The following is a 25,415-nucleotide window of genomic DNA, read 5'->3' as shown; positions in this document are numbered from 1 at the left end:
TTTCTCTACTTCCCTGGAACTGGGAAAATGGCGGTATTAATAGCCAATGCGAAGTTAAATCATGTATATGATATGTAATATATATATATATATATATATATATATATATATATATATATATATATAATGTAATGCCTAAGTCATTTGTATACGTGTGTGTGTGTGTGTGTGTGTGTATACCAACAAGAATGTTGTATAAAGAGATAAACTTCAAAACACTATCTATAATAATAAAAGCATAATATGCTAATTAGACCAGGCAGCCGAATGTCCTTCCGGATGACTTCCTGACAAAGCCAGGGCTGCGAGGACTGAGGCAAGGTGCTGTGGCTGCGAGGGCTGAGCCCCTCACATTAATTTCATGAATCGAGCCTCTCGTCTATAATAACAAAGTGTAATATGCAAATCAACTAAATGACTGAACAGCAGAACATCTGTCCAGATGACCTTCCGGAGGATCATGCTATGACACATACTGGCACCAGGCCAGCCAGAGTGGGTGCGATGTATTGGTTGGGGGGTCCCACCATTGCCCCACAGAGGGAGGCCCAGGCCACCTGCTGGCAGGGTGATCTGTCAGAGGGTGGGGGGAAGGGAGAGGTCAGCTGCTCCATCCGCTTGCTGCCCCCACCACCCACCCCAGTTTCCCATTCATTGGGTGATCAGAGCCTGCCAGGCGAAAGGGACTGAGAGGTGGTTGGTGCAATTCATAGTGACTGATCTAGTGGTTGTTCTGGTCGTTCTGCCATTAGGGTCAATTTGCATATTACCCTTTTATTATATAGGATAGTGCTGGAAGTTCTAGCCAGTGTAATAAGATAAGGAAAGGAGATAAAAGGCATACAGATTGGAAAGGAAGACATGTAACTGTCCTATTTGCAAATAACATTATTGTTTATGTTGAAGATTCCAAAGAATCAAAATAAAACCACCTGAATATAGCAAGGTGGCAGGATACAAGCTATACCATGAATTGTATTCCTATATACTAGCAATGAACATATAGATACCAAAATTAAAAATACAATACCATTTATGATCACTAAAAATATATACTTATGTATAAATCTAAAAACATGTATAGGGTTTTTGTATGCTGAAGACTACAGAATGCTGATGGATGAAACTAACAAAGATGCAAATAGTACTTGGGAAGACAAGCTGTTCATGATTAGAAGACTCAGCACTCTAGAGATATCAATTTTTCCCAAGTTGACACACAAATTTAATGAAATTCCTATCAAAATCCCCCAAATTTTTATAGATATGGACAAGATTATTCTAAAATTTTATATGGAAAGGTAAAGAAATTAGAATAATGAAAACAATTTTGAAAAAGAAGAATAAAGTGGAGACATCAATGTATACAATTTCAAGATTTATTACATAGCTACAGTAATCAAGACTGTGTGGAGGGATAGTTGGGACAGAGTAGGGAACCCAGAAACAGACTCACAAAAGTATTTGACAGAATTGCAAAAGCTGTTCAACAAATGGTCCTGGAACAACTGGATATTCATAGGCTAAAATTCACTTAAAATGGATCATGACTGAAATGTCAGGTGCAAAACTACAGAACTTTTAGGAAAGCATAGGAAACCTCACAATCGAGGGATAGACAAAGAGTTTTTAGACTTTATTCCAAAAGCACTCACCATAAAAGAGAAAAATTGGTAAATTGTAACTTATCAAAATTAAACAATTTTGCTCTATAAAAGACCCTGTTAAGAGGATGAAGAGATAAGTGGGAGAAAATATTTGCAAACTTCATATCTAAAAGGCTTTTCTTTCAGAACCCCCAAATCAAACAATCCAGTTAGGATATAGGCAAAAGATAGAAGGAAACAATTCACCAAGGCAGATCCATAGGTGGCAAATAAGCACATGAAAACACATTTTGTTCAGCATCATTAGCCATTAGAGGAATTAAAATTAAAGCCACAATGAGCTACCCTCCTATCAGAAGAGTGATGACATCGAAGGCCAGGCAGGGTGCCTGTGGGAATGGAAAATGCTGGAATCACTCTGGAAAAGAGGGAATTTCTTATAAAACTAAGGTTGCAACTGCCATATGACCAAGCAGTAGTATTCCTGGGCTTTTATCTCAGAGAAACGAAAACTTAGTGCAGATACCCTGTTTCCCTGAAAATAAGACAGTGTCTTATATTAATTTTTTCTCCCAAAGTTGCGCTAGGTCTTATTTTCAGGGGATGTCTTATCTTTCCATGCGCTAGGTCTTATTTTCGGAGGATGTCTTATTTTCAGGGAAACACGGTATTTTCTATACACGAATGTTGATAGCAGCTTTATTCATAATAGCCCCAAACTGGAAACAACCCTGAAGCCCTTCAGTAGGTGAACGGTTAAGCAAACTGTAGTACATTTATACCATACCATGGACTGATACTAATTATAAAGGAGATATATACAACAACCTGTATGACTCTTCAGAGATTTATGCTGAGTAAATGAGCCAACTTCAAAAGGTTACATACTATAGAATTCCATTTATGTAACATTCTTATAATGACAAAATTATAGTAATGGCGAACAGAGTAATGCTTGCCAAAGATTAAGTAGGGGGTTGGAAATGAGGGAAATGGATATGGTTATGAAAAGGAAACGAGGGATTCTTATAGTTTTGGAAATGCGCATCTTCACTGTTGATAACCTGGCTGACTATACTTTTTGAAAATGTTTACTATTGCAAGAGCTGCATAAGGCACATGGCAGCTGTCTATTATTTCTATTAACTGATGTGAATCCACAATTCTGTCATAGCGAAATGTTTAATTTTAAAAATTGGTATTTTATTCAACTTTTAATTTTCTTTTTTCCTCTTAACTTGTTTTACATATTTTTTAAAAAATACCAAATGTTGGTCTAATGTTTATTATTCATTTGTCTGTTTTTAGAAAATCTGCCCATTTTTCTATCTAAAGCTCAGTAAGACAGATTTTTATTGTTAGATTCTAAATTTTCTGTTTCTGTAAAGCATTTGTAACTGAGGGTAGGGAGGAGGGACACCATAGATTTATTTATACAAAATTTCTCCAATCCTCATTTAACTGTATAAAGGGCTGATTTTGGGGGGTATGTGTGGCAAATTTGATTTTGAAATGCAGGGAGCAGCCATGTGTCTTTAATAAAACAGCTGTTACATATATTTATGTATCATAAAAATAATGTATGTAATTCTTTCAGTTTATGAAAGTACTACTTCTATTGAACCTCAGATTTTGTGCTTTTCTTATGTTGGTTTCCTTTATATGCTTAGGAAGTCACTTAAAAGCTATATCCCGGATTCTTTTGGTAAAAAATCCTGTACTGTACCTTCTGGGAAGCCAGTGCTTTTTATTGTGAGGACTATTAATAACATCATTGCCTTCATCTCCATGAAGTGATCGTGTGGAGCAACTGTGAGATGCTAGTTTTATATGTATTTACATTTTTAGACGCCACATTTTCCTACTAGCTCTTTGATAATTGTCCAGAGACCATATTCCTTTTGGCCATGTGAAACAAATGAATAGATTTTTGGGAAAATTTTAAACTTTCAAATTGTGAAGTGCTTTAACAGTTTAAAAGATGGACAGGTGTGAGTTAGAAGAGACTTCCCTTAAAAACTGGCAAGTATGAAATTGGGCAGTTGAATAATAATTTTGAAAAACTATCAACATTGGTAATAGTTCTTTGGAGAAAATTAAAAAAGCCTCATTATTTCACTAGGTAAAGGAATGATTTTCCTTCTTGTCATGTGTAGACACCCAACTCACTAAGAATTTTTGGTGTCTCATTGTTGGGCAATTAATTTGGTGTACTTTTTTGCTTACATATTCTTGGATTTTCTGGTATTATAAAGGACAACCCTATAAAATGATGGACAGGAGTGTTTATTATCATTCAAATCATAATGCCTTTTTCCTTAATAGAAAAATAACATGCATTTTAATTATTTTGTATTAAAAACTGTTATATATTAAAATTCTCTTGTGAAGATGGAAATTAGCTGGACCTATTTGGGGTAATCATGCATAATATATGTAAATAAAACCATCATGTTATACTCCTTAAGCTTATGCAAATATCTATCTATCTATCTATCTATATATGTATATCAATTAATTTTCAATAAATCTGGAAAATATGAAAAAATAAAATTCTCTTGCTAAATATCCACAAATTGATTAAATCATATAATTGTATTACAATATAATAATGGCACATTAAGGTACATGATTACTTGCAGATTATTCAAGTTAGGGTTTCTCTAACAAAAGGGACATTTATCTTAAAAGTGAAATCCAAATTTTTCTCTGATCAATTACCTTAGTCATAGAGGAAGTCTGGGTGTTTGTTCTAACCAGGTATCTAGGTTGTAATTTTAAGCACTTTGGTTTGCGAAGCATGATTAAGACACTGTTCCCTTTGAGGTTTACCCTTTTGCTTCTATAGTACAACTGTTTATCATCTTGGGTCAAAGGTTATAAAAAGTAGTCATCAATTAAAGCTTTATTGGTTGTAATTGGAAATGCTATGAAAGGAGCCAGCCAAACTGAATTTGATAATAAAAGACTCTTTGTTAAAATATTTAATAAATTAACACTCTCTCTTGGAAGGGGGAAGCTAATTACAAAGCCCAAGATTGTTAATCATAATGTTTACTCTTTTCAAAAGCACAGACTCAACTACTCCATAATCATTAGACATCAGATTTCTTTCTTTTTTCTTTTCTTTTAATTCCTACAGACTCTGTCATTCCCGGAGGGGATGTTCTTTTCTGTGGCTCAGGCTGGGGATATGGCAGAAGGAGGAAATGCCAAGACAAACATAAGTTATAAGGGCCATCTTAAAAACAAACAGCACTCTGTTAGAAGGTCAGATTGCCTTTGGTGTTTTCAAAAAGGACCAGATATTTATGTAGATTTATTTTGTAGGCTAATTGAATGATATCAAGAATTGAGCATACCTATTTTTGTGTGTGTGTGTTTTTAAGGTGTTTTAACAGTGTTGTTGTTCTTGATTTTTAGACACTTTTTGAAGCCCTATTATAGGGAAGGGGAGCTGAGACACATACTGCCATCACAGCTCTTGAATGACCTTGCATGCGGACTCTTAAGAATCGGCTTTTACATCTGAGAATGGCATGTTTCTAGGTTTAAGCAGTAGGGGGCATCTTGAGTTTGTTCTTTACACATGTTTCTGTAGTCTAATCTTTAGGGTAGTTCTAATGAAAGAAAATCCTGCTTTGGACCTGCTGTGCAAATTAGCCATATGGTGAAGTGTAATATCCCGCTGCATGTCATTATGGGGCCCTATGAAAAGTGTTCCCCTTTTCACATGGAAGCAAATTAAATTGGCCCTTTCAGGTTTTTTCCCCTTTAAATAAACCCCCCCAAAACTCTGAATAAACCTGTCTTCACTTGGAAGCCGGGACAGTTAAAAGGGAGGTCTCCAGCTGCAGTAAGAGTGGTGAAATTACAGGCTTTGCCCAAGACCAAATGGAAATATTGCTTCCTGTAGGCAGAGCTGAAAGAACAATGGTATGTGCTTCCTTTCTTTCATTTTTCCCTCCCTTGTTTTTTTGTGTATTTGTTTTTAACTGCTTCTCAATCCAAGGGTTACTTTTCTGTTATTGTGATTGATTAGATGGAATTGGCCCACTCTCCAGTAGACTCCATATCAATCTTTACCTGGAGAGACCCACTAGATGAAGGACTGTTTAGCCAAATAATTGCACAGTAAATATTTAAGGAAGAGGGTAGGTTTGCCCCTTTGCCTATTGTATAGACACATTACTCATATGAAGTAGCATTGTCCCAGCGTAAGTTTTTCTTCCTTCTTCAAAACTAGCATGTAGATACCACTAAAGTTTAGTGGCATATAGGGCTTAGGAATCGTATGAAAGGTTTAGGGTGTCTGTGCATGGTACACATTATTACCTTTTATGAAGACAGATCAATGGAAAGGTCTTTCATTTGGCCTCCTACACCCTCCCCCAAGAGCAAGGTCCTGATTTATTTGATTACTAGTGCACATTTGTAATTTGTAGTAGCTAAAATTTGACTTTTGAGCTTTTACAAACAAACAAAACAAGCTTCTTTCATTTGCCCACACTGAGTGGCAATACTGTGTTTTCTATGTTTCTATCCAGAAAGTGTCTAGACACACAAGGAATTAAAGTTGTCACTTATGTTTTTATTTTTAAACATTTATTCTAAACCTTGTTCCTTCTGGCATTTGCCTCAGAACTTATAGCATGTGTTTGAAGAAAGGGAGGTGGAACAGTGTTGTGCAATAGAAGTGGACCATATGAAATTATGTTGTTTGAGGAAAGATTTTTGCATGCAAAGGTCAGTGAGAAGAATATGTACAATATGATCTGATTTATATGTGTGTTAAGATACTGTACATATGTATGTGAAATATCTCTTTAGAATAGGAAAAGGTCTATGAGGGAGTATATCAAAAACAGTAGTTTTCTCCAGGTGATGTGGTTATGAATGACTTATTTTTTTCTTTTTGCCTGATCTTTATTGTCTGTTTTTTTCTAAGGCACACATTTTAATTTTGTAATTAATAATAATTTAAAAAGAGACATACAACAAAGAAAACACAGCTAAAAGCAAAATATTTTAAAAATCCTAAACAATTTCTGGCATAGCCTGAGAAGTGGGTCATTTCCTGGTAAAAATCTAGTGCTGGATTTAATGACTAGACTTAGGGAACTGTCAATGGCTTTTGGAGCACTTGACTATTAGCACCCTTCTCCAAGTTTATCACTTAAAAATCATATAATATTTAAATCAGATATGAATTTAGAGGATAAAGTACTCAGTAAATTGAAAAAGAGATTAACACTCCCTGGAGAATATTTCTTTCTCTTGTTTTAGCATTAAGTAAAAATAGGATATATTCTGTGATCATTTAGTTTTTCTTAGTTGTTCTATAAGTGAATGGCAAACATTTGTTGTAGAGATTTCTTTATAATGCAAACTCTAGTATTTAGGTTAAATTTCAGATGGGATGTACACATTTAACATAGAAAATATTAAATAAAGTCTTGTTTGGCTTCTAAGTTTTTCTTAGCATTTACTAAAATACTTTAGATGCATAAAAGCCTGGAAACTTATAAAAACATTAATAAATGAGGAAGATAATTAACATTGCATTGTCTGAATTTGAATAAGATTTGCTCTAACTTTAGGGCTGCTTGAATGGATTGAAAAGTCCAAGTAGTACAGTGATGCGTGTTTTGCTGCCCTAAACAGAGCAAACTTTAAAAAGTCAGAAGACACTTTATCTCTTTCCCATACATATCTGTATGCCTTTTTGCTTGAACATGCAATCCTGAACTGTTGTCCACCCCTGTATGCATGGATTCTCCTTTTGAAGGCTTCTAGACTGTGGGGTCGGGGGGAGGGAAGAGGAACTTTGGTGGCAGCCCAGTTCCTTCTGTGCTGCAGAATACTTAATAGTGCTTATACAAGATCACAGATCAGAATTCCTTATATACTTGTGATTTTCATTCACTTTAAGAAGCTCAGAGAGTTTAACATGAGAGCAGTGTGGTAGGAGAATGTTTATCCATATTTTATAAACCTAGTAGGCCAATTGCTTTCTAGACACGAGAATCAGTTTGTGGATATTCTTTGAAACAGCTTTGGACCTGTGCACATCATATTGCTATAAATTGCCACTCCCATAAGGATATTTGAGCTACAGCCAGATGAGTGGTGAGTAGGCCAAAGGCAAACCACAAACCAAATCTGTGGTCCAGAAAGTGTTCCTGTTGTTCAAAATAGAGCAATTGGGAAAATGAAACAATACAAAGCAAAATTTGAGATCTGAAAAATCATACAGAATAAAAAGGGACAAGGAACATTATTCTAAAAAGTTCAGAAGAAACATGATTCTAAAAATCATTTTCTATAAGAACCAAAAGAAAATTTTAGAAAACTGTTCGGTATGAAGTATTAATAATCTCTATGAAACAGGAACAAAGTTCTTTAAAAGACTAAAATGGCCCTATTGAGATAGAAAACCAAGATAAGTAGGAATAATTACAAAGAAATGATTTTTGTAATAGCAGATAAAGTATAAATATGAAAATGAAGTTTTAAAAGAAAATATTGATTAATATTTTATTCACGGTTTTAATTATTTATTCAAAGACATGTATATTGAATGCCATTTACGTGCCAGGCATGGCATATGGGCTGGGAACACAACAATAAATAAGATAAACAAGCTCCTTGTTTTCATGGAGCTTGCATCCAAATGAAATGGCACAAACTAGAAAATAGCATTATCAGATGGAGATATGTGCTACGCAATGAATTAAAAGAGGGTAATTATGTGTTAGGCATCACTTTCCATTTTAAATTGAGTAGTAGAAAAATCTTCAAATAGTTGGCATTTAAAGTAATATTTTAATTATAAGAGAGAGGCAGACTTTTTGTGTGTGTATGTGTGATACTTGAGATTCTTGTATTAGGTTCTTTTGTACTTTCATTCTACAGATATTCCTTAGATTATCTCATTTTCTGCTAGGCTTCAGTTACCATCTCTCTGCTAATGATTCTGCAATCCATAACAGTAGCCTAGCTCTTTCCCCTGAGCTGTAGACACAATTACGCCTCCTTCCACACACTTAGCACTTGAAACTCACAAACTAAACATGTTCAGTATCCCCAGATATAGTCAGTTCTTGTTATTCATGGTAGTTCTGTCCTATAAAGTCACTGTAAACATTGAGTTAATGAATACTGAGCCAGTGTACCTAGGGAAATAGAGGGTTATGTTTCTGTGAGCTTCTGATCACATTTTCATCAGCCAATCAATTCATAACCATGTTTTATATGTATTTCTCTTTAAAGACACACTATTCAATATATATTGCTGATTCATTAATATTGAATTCATAGCCAACAACATTATAACTGATGCCTGAATGAAGCTTATCTAAAATATGTGTTTTCTCCATAAGGCACATCTTGCCTTATTATTATTATTTAAAATATATTTTATTGATTTTTTACAGAGAGGAAGGAAGAAGGAGAGTTAGAAACATCGATGAGAGAGAAAAACATCAATGAGCTGCCCACCAAGGTCTGTGCCCTTGACCAGTATTGAACCTGGGACCCTTGAGTCCGCAGGCCAGCACTCTATCCACTGAGCCAAACTGGTTAGGGCGCCTTATTATTTTTTTATTTTTTATTTTATTTTATTATTTTAAAAACTTTTTCTTTAAAAAAGAGTATTTTATTGATTCTTTACAGAGAGGAAGGGAAAGAGATAGAGAGCTAGAAACGTCGATGAGAGAGAAACATCGACCAGCTGCCTCTTGCACACCCCCTACCGGGGATGTGCCCGCAACCAATGTACATGCCTTTAACCGGAATCGAACCTGGGACCTTTCAGTCCACAGGCAGACGCTCTACCACTGAGCCAAACCGGTTTCGCCCTTATTATTTTTTTAATTTACCTTTATTGTTGATAATACTACAGATGTCCTCTGTATTTCTATTATTCCCCCTGCCCCCACTGGCCCCCTATATCCCACACAGGCCCCTCCCAGGCCTTCATCGGACTATTGTTTGTGTCTATGGGATATGCATATTAAGTTCCCAGGCTAATCTCTGCCCTCCCACATCCCAATCCTGCCTTCCCTCTGAAATTCATCAGTCTGTTTTATGCTTCTAAACCTTTGGATCTATTTTGTTCATTAGATTCCACATATGAGTGAGATCATGTGATCCTTACCTTTCTCTGATTGGCTTATTTTGCTTAGCATAATATAATCTCCAGGGCCATCTAAGCTGTAAATGGTAAGAGTCCCTTCCTCCTCTCCTCCTCCTCCTCCTCCTCCTCCTCCTCCTCCTCCTCCTCCTCCTCCTTCTCCTCCTCCTCCTCCTCCTCCTCCTCCTCCTCCCCCTCCTCCTCCCCCTCCCTCCTCCTCCCCCTCCTCCCCCTCCTCCTCCTCCTCCTCCTCCTCCTCCTCCTCCTCCTCCTCTTCCTTCTCCTCCTCCTCCTCCTCCTCTTCTTCATAGCCACATAGTATTCCATTGTGTAAATGTACCACAGCTTTTCATCCACTCATCTGCTGATGGGCACTTAGGCTGCTTCCCAATCTGAGCTATTGTAAATTGTGCTGATATGAACATAGGGTTGCATCTAATTTTTTTAAATGGTGTTTTGGGTTTCCTAGGATATATTACTAGAAGTGGGGTCACTTGGTCAAATGGGAGCCCCATTTTTAATTTTTTGAGGAAACTTCATACTGTTTTCCACGTGGCTGCACCAGTCTGCATTCCCACCAGCAGTGTACTAGGGTTCCTTTTTCTCCATATCCTGACCAACACTTGTGTTTATTGATGGTAGCCATTCTGACAGGTGTGAGGTGGTACCTCATTGTTGTTTTAATTTGTATCTCTCTGATGATTAGTGATGTTGAGAATTTTTTCATTTGTTTCTTGGCCATTTGTATGTCCTCTTTGGATAAGTGTGTGTTTAGTTCCTCTGCCCATATTTTGATTGGATTGTTTGTCTTCCTTTTGTTGAGTTGTATGAGTTCGTTATATATTTTGAAAATTTACCCTTTATCAGCTATATCATTGGCAAATATGTTCTACTCCTGAAACTAATATAATGTTATACGGCAATTATATCTCAATTTTAAAAAAAGAAGCACAAAATATGTGGCACTAGATAGACTCTGAAAAGGATAGTTGTTTATAGTGTGTAAAGAAAAATAAGAAGGCAGAGCATTGGTTTGTTCAGCCTCAGACAGGAACGTGTGCATCAGGCAACTCAAATTTTTTACTACTTTGCACACATCCCTAAATGATCATGAACGAGCCACAAGAATGGATTTTGAGGTTACAAATAAATTTTAACAACTAGGCAAATTTACAAATATGGAATCCACTAACAGTATTTGACTGTATATTTCTTCTCTTATGTTTCCTTTCTTATTAAATGACACCACTGTCAAACTGGTTCCCTGTTAGAAACCTCACATCAGCCTTCTTTCCTTCCTGTCCTTTACCACCCATATCCAATCAATCACTGTCTTGTACCTCCTAAATATATATATGTCAGATTCTGACTGATCTTTTTGTATCTAATTTCCCCTTTCTTTATTCTATGCATTATATTAAACTTCTCGGTGTCGAAAACTCTTATGTCTTTAGAGTTCAAGTCCAAGTCTCTCAATGGGTTGAGAACTGCTGCTGTAGAGCCTAAGACTATCGGGAAACAGATACTTCACATTATGATTCATTAACAGTAGCAACATTACAGTTATGAAGTAGCAACAAAAATAATTTTATGGTTGGGGGTCACCACAACATGAGGAACTATATTAAAGAGTCCTGGCATTAGAAAGGTTGAGAACCATTGCTATAAATTCTGTGAAGGCAGAAGCTATTTCTCAGCGACTATCACATGGTAATATGGCACTTTATAGATAAATGACTTGTTTTTCTGTGATATTGTATGTATTAATTATTTCAAAGCCTTTGGAGTACTGTAATACTAATGACAAAATGATATAAAATGAAAAAAAATACATCTTTTTACTTGCCTGCCTATTGTTTTGTTTCTATTTTGCTTATGCCTTCAATAGCTTTTGAGTTTTTTTTTAAAAAAAGACTAGTGATTGAAGGAGTTTGCAGCTGAAGTGGAAATCTCTACAGTTCACATCTGACATGTTTGTGAGTAGGCAGGCACTTCATCAGTTACTCAGCTGGACTGCTCAGGCATCTGCTTCTCAAATTTCACCTGTAAGCACCAACTTGACACAATTGGCAGAGGAAATAGAATAATCAGAGGTGAATGTTTTTTAGCAGCCATTAGGGAAAATCTAACTCATTTTTGTAAATTAGATAAGTTGGTCTTTTCTTATGTTTTTATACTATTGAGTGATTATTTGAAAGGCAAAACTGTATCTAGTGTAGAATTAAGTAGAGGACCATGATTTGTTTTTGTATAGAATTTCATCTTGTGTATTTTCTATCATTTATAAAAAATAGTTAAATTAGTATACTATGGTCTAATTAAAGGCTTTCCCTAAATTCTCAGCTGAGTGTATCTTGGCTCCAAAGCATGTTGAATATGTAACATCACACCAGAATAATAAAGGGCCGTTAGGACTGTTAACCTTAAAATGAAAAGCCCTTCAGTGTGTATAGAATATAATTGACATTTAATAATACCACTATGCCGTGAAATGGTGACAAGTGGGGAATAACTTTAACAAACCAACAGGCAGTTTCCACTTCTTAGTTTTTAAATAGAATAATTTGCTACCTCATTAACTTATGGACTAAGAAAGCCTTAAAATAGCTATCTTCGTGTTTGATTTGATTTTATAGGCAGAAAAACTCAGGTGTGTACAGTTATTATCACTTCAGCATTGTAAAACCTGATTTTAAGTTACACCAGGGTTCAACAAATCATGACCCATGGGCCAATTCCTGTCTCCTGCCTGTTTCTATATGACCTGTGAACTAAAATGTTTATATTTTTAAATGTTAAAAAATAATTAAAAGAAGAATGATATTTCATGACTGGTGAAAATTATGTGAAATTCCAATTTCAGTTTCCACAAATACGGTTTATTGGAACCCAACCACCCTGATTTATGTGTTGACTATGGTTGTGTTTGCTCTGCAAAGGGAGAGTTAAATAGTTGCAACAAAGACTGTATGATCACCAAGCCTAAACATACTTACTGTCCTGCCCTTTACAGAAAACATTTGTAGCCCCTAAGCTACACTATTGTGCTTGCATGCTTAGGCACCTTACGTCAAATTCAAAGAAATCATGTTTGGTAAAATTCTTCAGACTTTTGGGGAAGCAAAGGAAACTGAGCTTGGTATTCCAGGATGTTTATACTTTCTCACATGGGCAGGCCTTTTACTTCCTTCACTGATTTATTTAATTTTTAACAGACACTTGCATAGTGGTTATTATTTATCAGACACTGTTCTAAAAGCTTTGTAACTCTTCTAAATCTTCATAACAACTCTGTGTGGTGGGCATCTCTACAAATGAGAGAACCATGGTACATCTGACTGTTAAAACTAAGTAGTCAAATAGTAGAAGTTACATTACTGAAAGGGAAGTTGCATAGCTAGTCCTATGAGCTGTAGAGTAACTAAGGAGCAGAGTCACTGTTTGAATGAAGTTGTCTGGTTCCAAAATCATCACTTTTAACCAGTGTGCAATGCTGTCTCTCCCTTTCCACTCTTGTTTATTTAGAGAAGTCTTGGATTAAAAGTACTAGTAGAGACGAAACTGGCTTGGCTCAGTGATAGAGCTTCGGTCTGCGGACTGAAAGGTCCCAGGTTCAATTCCGGTCAGGGGCATGTACGTTGGTTGCGGGGACATCCCCGGTAGGGGGTGTGCAAGAGGCAGCTGGTCCATGTTTCTCTCTCATCAACATTTCTAGCTCTCTATCTCTCTCCCTTCCTCTCTGTAAAAAAATCAATAAAATATATATTTTTTAAAAAAGTACTAGTAGAGTTCAGTAATAAGGGGAGCATCATGTTTTAAAAACTTTGAAATTATATCAGTTTTCTTGGGCTGCTATAGCAAACTACTACAAACGAAGTAGCTTAGAACAACAGACCTTTCTTCTGTCATACTTTGGGAGGCTAGAAACCCAAAATCAAGGTGTCAGAAAATCACCCCCCTCCTAGACTCTGGATAGAATCCTTCCTTGATCTTCCTAGCTTCTGGCTGTGGCTGCCACTGCTTGGTGTTCCTTGGCTTGTAGCCGCACTATTCCATTCTTTGTCTGTGTCACCACATGATGCTCTATTGGTCTCTCTCTGTCTTTTCTCCTTTCTTTCGAGGACACCAGTTACACTGGATCGAGGGCCACCCTACTCTAGTATGTCCAGGGAAGGACGTGCATTTTGAGAGGACACTAATCAATATAATCCAGTTCCAGAGTTCTTGAGGCAGCTTTTGTTGCTCTAGCACCTACACTTAAGCCTAGAATTATAAATGAAAAGGGGAAACTATGCACCAAGAATTTCCAGGACTTTTCCTTTCCCTTTTATGTTAATTCTGTGTTAGAATATATTTTACCTGGGAAAACTGATTTACTGTCCTCAGTTCTTACCTTTTTCCTGCCTCTCTTTGGCCCTTTGCTCATGATTCAGTTTTATTCTAGACATTTTTTCTTGAGGAATGTTCTTTAAGGTTTTTTAAGGAACATTTTCTCAACTCATTGTAACCTATGAGAATGTTGGTTTGTCTTTATTCTTGTGAATCTGTGATAGTTGATTCAGAAATCAGCTTTATTGTTTTTGACGGTGATCTCTGGTAGTTTTCTCTTAAAAATCTTTTGTATCCATCCCTATAGGATTTGTAAGCAAGGTTCAACAAATGGTAAAAGTTATTTTTTTTTTTTTATGATTACTCTAATTGTTAAAACAGCATATTTTGAGAAATAAAGGGATGCCTCAGTTCCAGACCTGGGAGTTTTTCTTTTCTCATAAAATACTAGAATAATTGGTCCAATTGTGTCAATTTATTTCCTTCCATTTATTTATAGGGTGCCCGGGAAACATTTGAGAACTATTACCGAAAACAGAGGCGAAAACAGGCCCGTTTGGTGCTCCAGCCTCCATCTAACATGGTAGGCTCCCCACCTTTATTCTCCTCACCTTTTTACTTTTCTGGTATCTTTTAATTACTTTGCATATGTGCTTAGAAAATTTCTTTACATTGTTAGTTTGAGACCACTTTTGATGAATGTAAGAAAATAGCAACTCTAACATCTGTTGATTATTATGTGTCAGGCATTGTCCTAAGTCTCATTTTGTTTTTACTATAACCCTCTAAAGTAGGTCCTGTTATTATATTTACCCTATAGTCTTGGGAACTGAGTCTATAAAAAATTAAAAAGCTGATATTGACTCTGTCTTAATGTATCAAAGCATAAATAACTTTTTCTTTTTTACTTCGTTGCAGCATGAAACTTTAGATGGCTACAGGAAGTATTTTAATCAAATTGTAGGGTAGGTATATGCATCTGTGTGTGCATATGTGTGCTTGTGTGGGAGAATGTGTATTATTTGTGAGACTTGAAAAAATAAATCAAATTTTCATTATTTTTTTTAAATTCTTAAGACAAGATTTATTTAGTCTTGACTTTCTGATTATTTTAAAGAAATGTCCTACTGGTTTTAAGTTTATATTGTTGCAAAGGACTTTTATGGATAAAGGGAGAAAAACATTATTATATTTGATGTTTTGTTTCTCCATGCTTGGTAAGAGGGAACCAGATAATCAGCAAAAGTTGGCAAACGTTTTCTAAAGTGGCCAGATAGTAAAATATTTTATGCTTACCATGCTGTAAGTTTTTTGTCACAAATGTTTAGTTCTATTGCAATGCAAGAGCAACTATAGGCACTACTCAAATGAGTGAGCATGGCTGTGTTCTAATAAAACAATATTTATGAAAAAACTCAGTGGGTTATACCCTCTTCTAGAGTATCTGTATTAGTATGGCATTTTAGTCCCCAGATGAACATCCCAAATGTAGGCATTTTATTCTAATTGCAGAATATGACTTTGCAGTTAAAAGAAAAGGAAAAAAATTGAGTTGTTCCATGAAATTTTTTAAAGATTAAGATTGTTTCATTATAATTGATATTTTTATTAAAATATTTTATAACTATTCAGTATTTAAAGGATTATTATTTTAATTAGTATGAATATTTAGGCAAGATAGTTGAAAAAAATTTTAAATGCATAAAATATAAAAGACTCAGCAGAATGTTAAAAATATGTATGTATTTTTTAAAGTGCTGTAAGATGCCCTTTTAATACTTTATTGAGAAAGTCTACTTAAGGACAAGGGTAATTATTTTGATATTTTTTGTTGGGTTCTTAAAATATATATATTTTACCTTTTATTGTCTTTTTAAAATATGGGCTTTTTAAAATGTACTTATCAGGCTGGTGTTTTTAACATATCCTCTTTTACCTATAAACATTTCCTTCCCTTTTAAATAGCTAGATAATATGGTTAACATTTAACAAAAATGTAACCACAAGTTTTGTAAAAGTGGTTAAGAGGATATCAAGATCAGGAGCATAATACTAGTCTAAGAAATCTGACTTCATTTACCAGAGAGCTTTCTTTTAGATAAAAAGACTATTTACTTAGAATTTAGTGACAGTTCTTAATATTTGTCAAACCCTGGAAATAGTATGCAAACTGTAATTTCTGACAACTGTGCTTTCTCTTTTCCCCAACATTAGCTTTTTTGTGGTTGAAGATCATATTTTACATACGACCCAGGGCTTAGTAAACAGAGCCTACATTGACGAACTATGGGAAATGGCGCTTTCCAAAACCATTGCCGCACTCCGTACCCACTCGGTATGTAAGAAGCCCGAGAGAGGTGCTTACTTCAAGCTTATTATCTATATGCTATTTAGTGTTTCACTGTTTTAAAGTAATTATATGTGTATCATTTGAAATCTGAGGTTAGGGTGCCAGCATGGTGGTTTCTGGTAAGAACTTTCTTCCTGGTTTGCAAATGGCAGCATTTTTATTGTGTCCTCACCTGGTCTTTCCTCAGATACTGATATAGCTAATATTTCCTTATCCTTTTGTAAGGACACCAATCCCATTAGATTAGGGCCTTACCTTATCTCATTTGATCGTAATTATCTAAGGCCCCATCTGTAAAAATAGACATACTGGGGGACACAACATTCAGTCCATAACATCTACTCTTTCCCAACATACTTTGAAGCCCACCTTTGTTATATAATAATATGTATTCTAAGGTCTGTTTTTAGACTCTATGATTCTCCCTTTCCCTTTCCTTCTCTCAGACTGTCTTGAATCAATACACTGTATTGATTATTTGACATCTGATATATAGTATGGTTTAATTTTTATAGGACATGTGTATTCTCTAAAAATCCTATTTTAAAAATATGCTATCTTATTATTTTTCAAGATTAATTTGAGAATTACTTTGTCACATTTCTTCCACTTCTTCCCTCCCCTCTATCCCCCAACTTGAACTATAGTCTTATTATAAATTTAATTGGAAATAATTGTTATACTTCACATTCTGATATTTTCCACTAAGAATATATATATTTTTCTTTTACCTGATTTCATGTTGTTTGGTAAAATATTTTATATGCTTTCATCTAAGTCCTATTTTTGGTGCTTTATGTTTTTTTTTCATATTTTTATCCTCACCTGCGGATTATCTTTATTGATTTATTTTTTTTTAAGAGAGAGAGACAGAGAGAGAGAAACATTGACCCATTGATTTGTTGCCTCCTGCATGCTCCCCAACCAGGGATTGACCAGCAACCTAGGTATGTGCCCTAACCAGTAATCGAATACACAACCAGGGTTCAGGTAATACTTTGGGGAAGATTCTCCCCCCCCCCCCCAATCATTTTTATGAAACAGTATTACTGTCCTTCTATGGAAATCCTTAATTTTGTTTTTTTATATCTGTTCATTTCAGTGATTTATCCACTTTATTTTTTTCCTGGGAAAAGCTGTTTTTCTTTTAGGAAACTTAGATTTCTTCCAAGCAATTTCTTTTATGTAAAGCAGTGGTCCTTAACTTTTTATATGTGACTGATACATTTGATGAATCCATGTGACAAATTTTATAGGACTCTCTCAGCAGGACAATGTACTCTCTTCGTCATGCAGTTGTATTTGATGTCTGTAAGAACAGGATACTTTCTAAGTGTGCTTATTAAAGTGTATATGTGTATAGAAAATAATCATAATGGAGTTTCTCATTGTAGATTGACTGTATCATTCGTTTGAATTGAAGAATAAATGACAAAATGCCCCTCTTCCCCAATAGCTCAGCATAAATCTACAGAGGGAGAAAGTGGATTAGTAGTAGTTTAGGGCTAGGCCTGGATAGGAGAAGTAAGGACATGATGGCTTAAAGGGCACGGAGTTTTTTGTTCTTTTTTTTGAGGTGAAGAAAATATTCTAAAATTGACTTTAAGTTTATGCATATCTATCAACATACAAAAAACTAATAACCAATGAATTATGTACTTTAAATGGGAGACCTGTGTGGTATGGGAATTGTATCTCAGGAGAGCTATTAAAAAATAAGTTAGGCCCTAACTGGTTTGGCTCAGTGCATAGAATGTCAGCCTAGGGTTCCAGGTTCAATTCTGGTCAAGGGCATGCACATTGGTTGTAGGCACATCCCCAGTAGGGAGTGTGCAGGAGGCAGCTGAATTGGTGTTTCTCTCTCATGTATGTTCCTAAGTCTCTATCCCTCTTCCTTCCTCTTTGTTTAAAAAAAAAAAAAAATCAGTAAAATATATTAAAAAAAAAAAGTTAGCATTATCCTCATTTACTCACTGAAACATTTTATCCTTTATGAGACAAAGTAGTTGATGCCACACATGCTAATTCTATTTCATGATATTATTTATAGTTTATATTATTCAGCAAGCCAAGCAAAATAAAAATGACTCAAATATTAAAACAAATTTCAGCCGAGACCGGTTTGGCTCAATGGATAGAGCATTGGCTTGGGGACTGAAGGGTCCCGGGTTCGATTCCGGTCAAGGGCACAGTACCTTGGTTGCGGGCATTTCCCCAGTAGGGGGTGTGCAGGAGGCAGCTGGTCGATGACTCTCTCTCATCGATGTTTCTAACTCCCTATCTCTCTCCCTTCCTCTCTGTACAAAATCAATAAAAAACAAACAAACAAACAAAAAAACAAATTTCAAAACAAACTATATCTGAGTTACTATGTTTTTTGTTTATCAGAAATTATATATATATGTAACTTTCTGTGTTACTGTTTAAAACTGCTCTTTTGCTTTTTCATTTGAATTTTTAGTCATTGTATAATTTGAAAATGTTTCAAAAATATATTTCAGGTACTAATGTGTGTAATAGTCTCATGCTAATTTCAAAATAATAAAGGTCTTATACAATCGTCTCACTTAAAATTCAAATTTAGTAATATATTAAAAGAATAATATGCTTACACAAAGAAGTTCATATCAGGAATGACTTAATATTAGATATGCTAATATAATTGCTAATATAATTGCTAATATGACTGTTAGTATGTATGATAAACAGATAATCTGATAATACTGAAAAGGTATTTTTAAGATTCAACATTATGCAATAGTAATTCTTTATAGTTCAAATGCTTATTTTTATAGATATAAAATATTGCTCATTTTTTCTTCTTAGTAGTCAAGATTGTGTACTGTGAATGTCATTTTATACACATCCACACCCACATCCAAATCTATTCCCTGTCATACACATTTTTTAGGTTTTTTTTTTTTTTTTAAGTCAAAGGGTTTACTAAGCATGTGTGTCTTCCAGATCTTCAACCAAGTTCTCATGGAAATAAATGGTGGGGGTTGGGGGGACAAACCAAAAGGAGAAACTCTGCAAAGTATCATTTATATGCTAGAAATTTCAAAAAATTTCTTTGACTGTAGAAAATAGATGGAATCAGAATAATGACTGAACCCTTTCTTCTAAGTGGAATATAGGAACACTTAAAATTCAGGGTCAAATCAATAAAATGAGCAAGAATGGGCCCAGGATAAATCCTTAGGGAAATTATTTAGAGATTTGCTTTCTAAAACCTTTGGTCAGCCAGCTGCTTATCCAATTCCTTTGGCTAACCTTACCATCTAAATAAAGAGAAAATAGCATGATGGAAGTTCTCTGGTACTGCTTTTTGAACACAGTGATTCATGTGCCCCATTCACTTATAAAGAGCCTTTACTCACTTGTTAGTCCAGACAATTTGAACTTAGAATTTGGACATCCTGTTGGGCCTGCCCAAGATGGACATGGAAAATATGAACGTTAAAAAACATAGATAATTGAAGTAGAGTTTGGTTGTATCTATTAGAGATTTTTAAAAAAAGCACAGTCACAATGGAGGGGACTTTAGTACTATATTATTAATGTTGAAAGAATGCATCTTGTATCAAGCAGAGTAAATGACAGCAGGCTTTTTTTTTTTTACATCTGAAAATTAAAAAAAAAAAATATATATATTTTATTGATTTTCTTCCAGAGAGGAAGGGAGAGAGATAGAGAGCTAGAAACACCGATGAGAGAGAATCATCCATCAGCTGCCTCTTGCACACCCCCTACTGGGGATGTGCACGCAACCAATTTAGATGCCCTTGTCCGGAATCGAACCTGGGACCTTTCAGTCCGCAGACCGACGCTCTATTGCTGAGCCAAACCAGTTTTGGCTACATCTGAAATTTTATATTTTAATTTGAAGGAAAGAGATAGGCATTTTTAAACATATCAGGATTCAAAGTATACATGGAACCTACCCTATCTTATTGGTGTTCTACAATAAGGAATGTAAAATGAAAAAGAAATAAAAAATATATAAGATGAGATAGGATTAAATAGAATATCTTAAAAAGAGTAAAACTCTTGGAAAAATCTAAATAACTGATTATTTGTTTGCAAAGTTTAATGCTGTTAAGAATCCATACAAAAGGAGAGGATTAATGTTTAAAAAGTTCAAGTTTATTTCAATTAAACTAGCGGGCAGAAAGTATATAACTTATTAATAACCACTATCTATATATATATAAAAGCCACGTGACTGGAACAACCAGAATGACCAGTTGCTATGATGTACATTGCAGCTGGCCAACCTCCCTCATCCCCTCCCCACAACCTCCCAGCCCTGATCAGATCCCGTCAGCTGGACCTCACCAGTGCATGAATTCGTGCACTGGACTGCTGGTAAGATAATATAAAAATAATTGATCCAATGAAAAGCATGAAAGGAAACAAACAGAAGAAGTAATTATAAATAGGTTAAAATGTCTGGAATAGGTCCAAATATATCAGTAATAATGGGAAATGGCAAGGTTAGAAAGTTTTATAGTTTGGTTAATAAGAGATATTCATACCTAATTAAGATTACTTACAAAGTTTGAAAATAAAGTGCAGAAATAGCAATATTCTACAAGGCAAATAAAAATGAATTTGAAGACTATAAAGTGGTGGAGGAGAGGCATGTTTTGCATTAATATCAATTTTAACCCACCAAAAAGACAGTAGCTTATTTGCAGTAGACAAGCAAGCATAAATAGGTATAAAAACAAAAATTGTTAGTAATAAGAATAAAAATTGATGAACTTGCCCCATTGTGGGAGAATTTAGCACACATCTTTCAGGAACCAAGATATCAAGTACAGAGAAAGTACCCAAAGTAGAATTCCCAAAATTTGAATACCCAAATCACTAAACTTTTATTTAGTTTAAATATGTTTTTATTGATTTTTAGAGAAAGAGAAAAAGAGAGGGAGAGAAAGATAGAATGATGAGAAACATCAACATCAATTAGCTGCTTACTGCATGCCCCCTACTGGGGATAGAGCCAGCAACTAGGGCGTGTGCTTTGACTGGGAATCAAACCATGACCTCTTGGTTCCTGGCTCAGTGCTCAAGCATTGAGCAACACCAACCAGGCTGAATTTTTAAAATAGTGATTTATACACCTTTGTACCCTGCTTAGCTCTCAAATCTCGTGTTACCATAAATCTGGTTTTGGATCCTTTCTTGCCATCCTTCACCAGGTGAAGCAGTAAACAATTAAATAACAGGTCAGTTTTATTTTTAATGATTACGATGTTTTCCTAATTGTCTTTTATTTCCTTTAGTCTTACTGCTCTGATCCAAACCTCGTATTAGATTTGAAGAACCTCATTGTGCTTTTTGCTGATACACTTCAGGTTTGTGACTTCTGTTTATCTTGATTAGTAATTTCCATCAGGTGTAAATCTTTTCACTGGCTACCTAAATTTGTAAAAGTACCTTTCAGTTTTTAGTTGTGTTTCTTCTTTTCCTAGAAATAGATGTTTTTATCTTCTATAGCATTTTCTGTCCATCACCTTGACCATTTATGTTTTCATAAATAGTTCCCATCCCTCTCTTTTTCCCTTTGGAGCAAATCAATTAATTGAACCAGCTAATACCTTAATTTTCCAAAATTTTCTTAATTCAGATATAGTACCTGAGTGACTTTAGAGGTTTTTTAACTACCATCTTGAATAATAATTTTTGATTTTAACTACATATCATATTAATAAAATAGCATTAGAAGTGGGTGAGATTTGTAGCATTTTCAGTTTCTCTATTTCTTGTTACAGGCAGAGTTGTAGGGGAGTTTAGCTGATGCTATAATCTGTATACATTGATTTTAATATTCATCTTTTTATTTTTTCTGACAAATATTTTGGTATGTACCTTTTAATTTGTGAGAGATAAATACTAAATATTAGGTGAGAATGAAAGACTTTATCATGGTTACATGTAAATTGTTGGCTAAGGGAACAAAGATACTTTTAAATTCCATAATCTCTCTCATGTTACTAAAAAAAAAAAAATCACCTTATAAGATGAAATTATTTTCTTATTTTGTTTCAGGTTTATGGTTTTCCTGTAAATCAGCTTTTTGACATGCTATTAGAAGTTAGAGATCAATATAGTGAAACTTTGCTAAAGAAGTGGGCAGGTATTTTCAGGTGAGAAATGATCTATAGTCATATAGTGTGTGTGAGTGCATATATATGTGTGTACAGTGTGTTTATGGATAAGGTTTTTCAGATATAACTAGAGGCCTTATCACGAATTTGTGCACCAGTGGGGTCCCTTGGCCTGCCTAAGGGATTAGGCTGAAACTGGCTCTCCGATATCCCCTGAGGGGGTCTCAGATTGCAAGTGGGCACAGGCCAGGCCAAGGGATCCCACTGGTGCATGATCGGGGCTAGGGAGGGATGAGGGAGGTGGGCCAGCCGAGGAGGGACTGCAGGAGGTCTCCAGGGTATGTCTGGCCTGTCTCGGTCAGTCCCAATTAATCAGCTGGACCCAGCAGCAAGCTAACCTACCAGTCAGAGTGTCTGCCCCCTGGTGGTCAGTGTACATTATAGTGAATGGTTGACTGGCCTTAGCATATCATAAGCATACTATACTTTGATTGGTTGAACAGAAGACTGGATGACCGGACACTTAGCATATTAGGCTTTTATTATATAGGATGGGTAACAAGTAGACCTAGATTTTCTGTCTATGCTCCAAGTTATGATTGTTAATAAAAGTAAATTGCAATGATGTCCCAAATAAAGTTCCCAAGTTATCAAAAAATCAGTGATAGGTCTAACATGTGGGGAGCCCCTAATCTCATTGTGGCTTTTTTTGTGTCTTTGAATAAATGTCAAATATTTTGGTTCATACCATCTATATCATCTTTTGTCTTCTTATTCAATTTTTTGTTTTTCTCTTTGGAGAACATGTCTTGCCTATTGCTTATTCATAAGGTAGTGGCTTTTGAGCCCTTTTGAACTAGCTGCTTTGGAACCTTTCTTGAAGACTTACTCATGAGATCCCTCATCTTTTTCCTTCTTCACACTTAGAAAAGATGCCTATTACAATCCAATATTTGAAGCATATTATTTAAATAGTTGTTATAACACTTTTTATTAGGAAATAGTTTGAATAGAAGATCTAAGGTAGGATTAAATACATTAGTAATCAAATATATCTTATTTAAAAACAAATGAAACCCCTTTGCTTTTTTCCAGAGCACACATTCTTTTATAGTTAACTTACTTGACTTAAGTCTTCAATATGTTGCCTTAACTTTTCTGTATCATCTGTAAATCTTAAATACTGTGAGTTCATATTTCTTCTATTTGTGTTCTATTTGTTTCTTCCTTTGAAGGATGTCCTTACCCGAAACCAAATAGTTATGTTGTAGAAGGAATAGAATAGGGACTGGGAAAGGTTTATTTTGGGTTGTGGTATATATACATACAACCATTAGAATTTACCTGAAAGTTACTTGTGATCCCTACAGTGATTAACCCTTCCTCTTTCCTTCCTTCCATCCATCCACCCTTTATTTTCTTTATAGAAACATACTAGATTCTGACAACTATAGTCCTATACCGGTAACAAGTGAAGAGATGTATAAAAAGGTGGTAGGACAATTCCCATTCCAAGATATAGAGCTGGAAAAGGTAAGTAATGCTTTAAAATAAACTTCCCTATTTGAGTGGCATCCTTTACAAGATTTCATTGTATCAGTCTTATTAAAGGCATTATCTCTAACTCAGTGGGTTAGAATGAGAACGCCTTTAAGGGATACCTTAGGCTTAGAAGAGCAGAAGTTTGCCGAAACCAGTTTGGTTCAGTGTATAGAGTGTCGGTCTGCGGACTGAAAAGTCCCAGGTTCGATTCTGGTCAGGGGCATGTACATTGGTTGTGGGCACATCCCTGGTAGGGGGTGTGCAGGAGGTAGCTGGTTGATGTTTCTCACTCATCGACATTTCTAGTTCTCTATCCCTCTTTCTTCCTTTCTGTGGAAAATAAATAAAATATATATATATAAAGAGCAGAAGTTTCTGTTTTGGGAGTCAGTAGATGGCTTTGGTGGGATCTTCTGAAGAATTTGGGGGATTGAAGTATTTGGTTTACATTTTTGAAGTACTTGGTTTTATTATACCCTTAGGACATTTTCTCCCCAAAACATATAGTGAAATTTACCTTGTGTGCTATATAATTCTATTGATTTGACAATGCATTAAGTCATGTATGTATTGTACTACCACAATGATGACACAGACCGGTTCCATCATACCCGAATCCCTTATGCTTTTCAATCAGTCCCTCCTCTCACCCCAGCCTTTGGCAACAACCAATACGGTTGATGTCCATCTACTGTTGTTTTTTCTAGAATGCCACCATAATTGGAGCCATACAATATGTAATATTTTGAGACTGTTTTTTTCCACTCTGTATAATGCTTTTGAGATTCATCCAAGATGTTGCATGTTATATATACTTCATTCCTTTTTACTGCTGATTAGTTATCACAGTTTATTTATCCCTACATGTTTTGGAGGACATTTAAATTATTTTTATTTATATCTTATTATCATTTTTTTTAATATTAGAAAACTTACAAAAATACTTTCTTAAATTGAGGTTGTTAGGCAGATAGCTCACAATGTAGTAGAAAATTCCTTTTGCATTTTAAATAATTTACAGGTATCTTCAATGTTTGTTCATTTGTGACTCACATTCATGAATTCTTACATTTACAGCAACCATTTCCAAAAAAGTTTCCTTTCTCTGAATTTGTGCCAAAAGTTTACAGCCAAATTAAAGAATTTATTTACGCCTGTCTGAAGTTTTCAGAAGATCTTCATCTAAGGTAGAGTATGATACAGTGGAGATGTAAGATATACTGAAATTGAGACTATATTCCTAAGTATTCTGAAACACTTCTGATATTGCTTTCAGCTTTGATTTAGAAAGTCTTAGTATTAGTCCTTCATAACATAGCACTGCTATATTTATATTG

The 25,415-nt window shown here is 35.1% G+C and overlaps 1 protein-coding gene across 8 annotated transcripts in view; it reads left to right on the top strand.

The window, feature by feature from the left end:
• The window catches only part of EXOC6B (exocyst complex component 6B), a 462,052-nt gene that overhangs the window by 214,448 nt on the left and 222,189 nt on the right, over window positions 1–25,415 (top strand). For all 8 annotated transcript variants that reach the window (XM_036435703.2, XM_036435699.2, XM_036435697.2 and 5 more), the window contains 7 exons: window positions 14,570–14,653; window positions 14,989–15,035; window positions 16,285–16,405; window positions 21,712–21,783; window positions 22,478–22,575; window positions 23,964–24,069; window positions 25,156–25,265. In XM_036435703.2, the coding sequence (XP_036291596.1) occupies window positions 14,570–14,653; window positions 14,989–15,035; window positions 16,285–16,405; window positions 21,712–21,783; window positions 22,478–22,575; window positions 23,964–24,069; window positions 25,156–25,265 (638 nt within the window). The remainder of the gene's footprint in view (window positions 1–14,569; window positions 14,654–14,988; window positions 15,036–16,284; window positions 16,406–21,711; window positions 21,784–22,477; window positions 22,576–23,963; window positions 24,070–25,155; window positions 25,266–25,415) is intronic.

The sequence above is a fragment of the Pipistrellus kuhlii genome, unplaced genomic scaffold (assembly GCF_014108245.1).
Source record: "Pipistrellus kuhlii isolate mPipKuh1 unplaced genomic scaffold, mPipKuh1.p scaffold_m20_p_13, whole genome shotgun sequence".
In the NCBI taxonomy this organism is placed as follows: domain Eukaryota; kingdom Metazoa; phylum Chordata; class Mammalia; order Chiroptera; family Vespertilionidae; genus Pipistrellus; species Pipistrellus kuhlii.
This window is presented reverse-complemented; position numbering and strand designations above follow the sequence as displayed.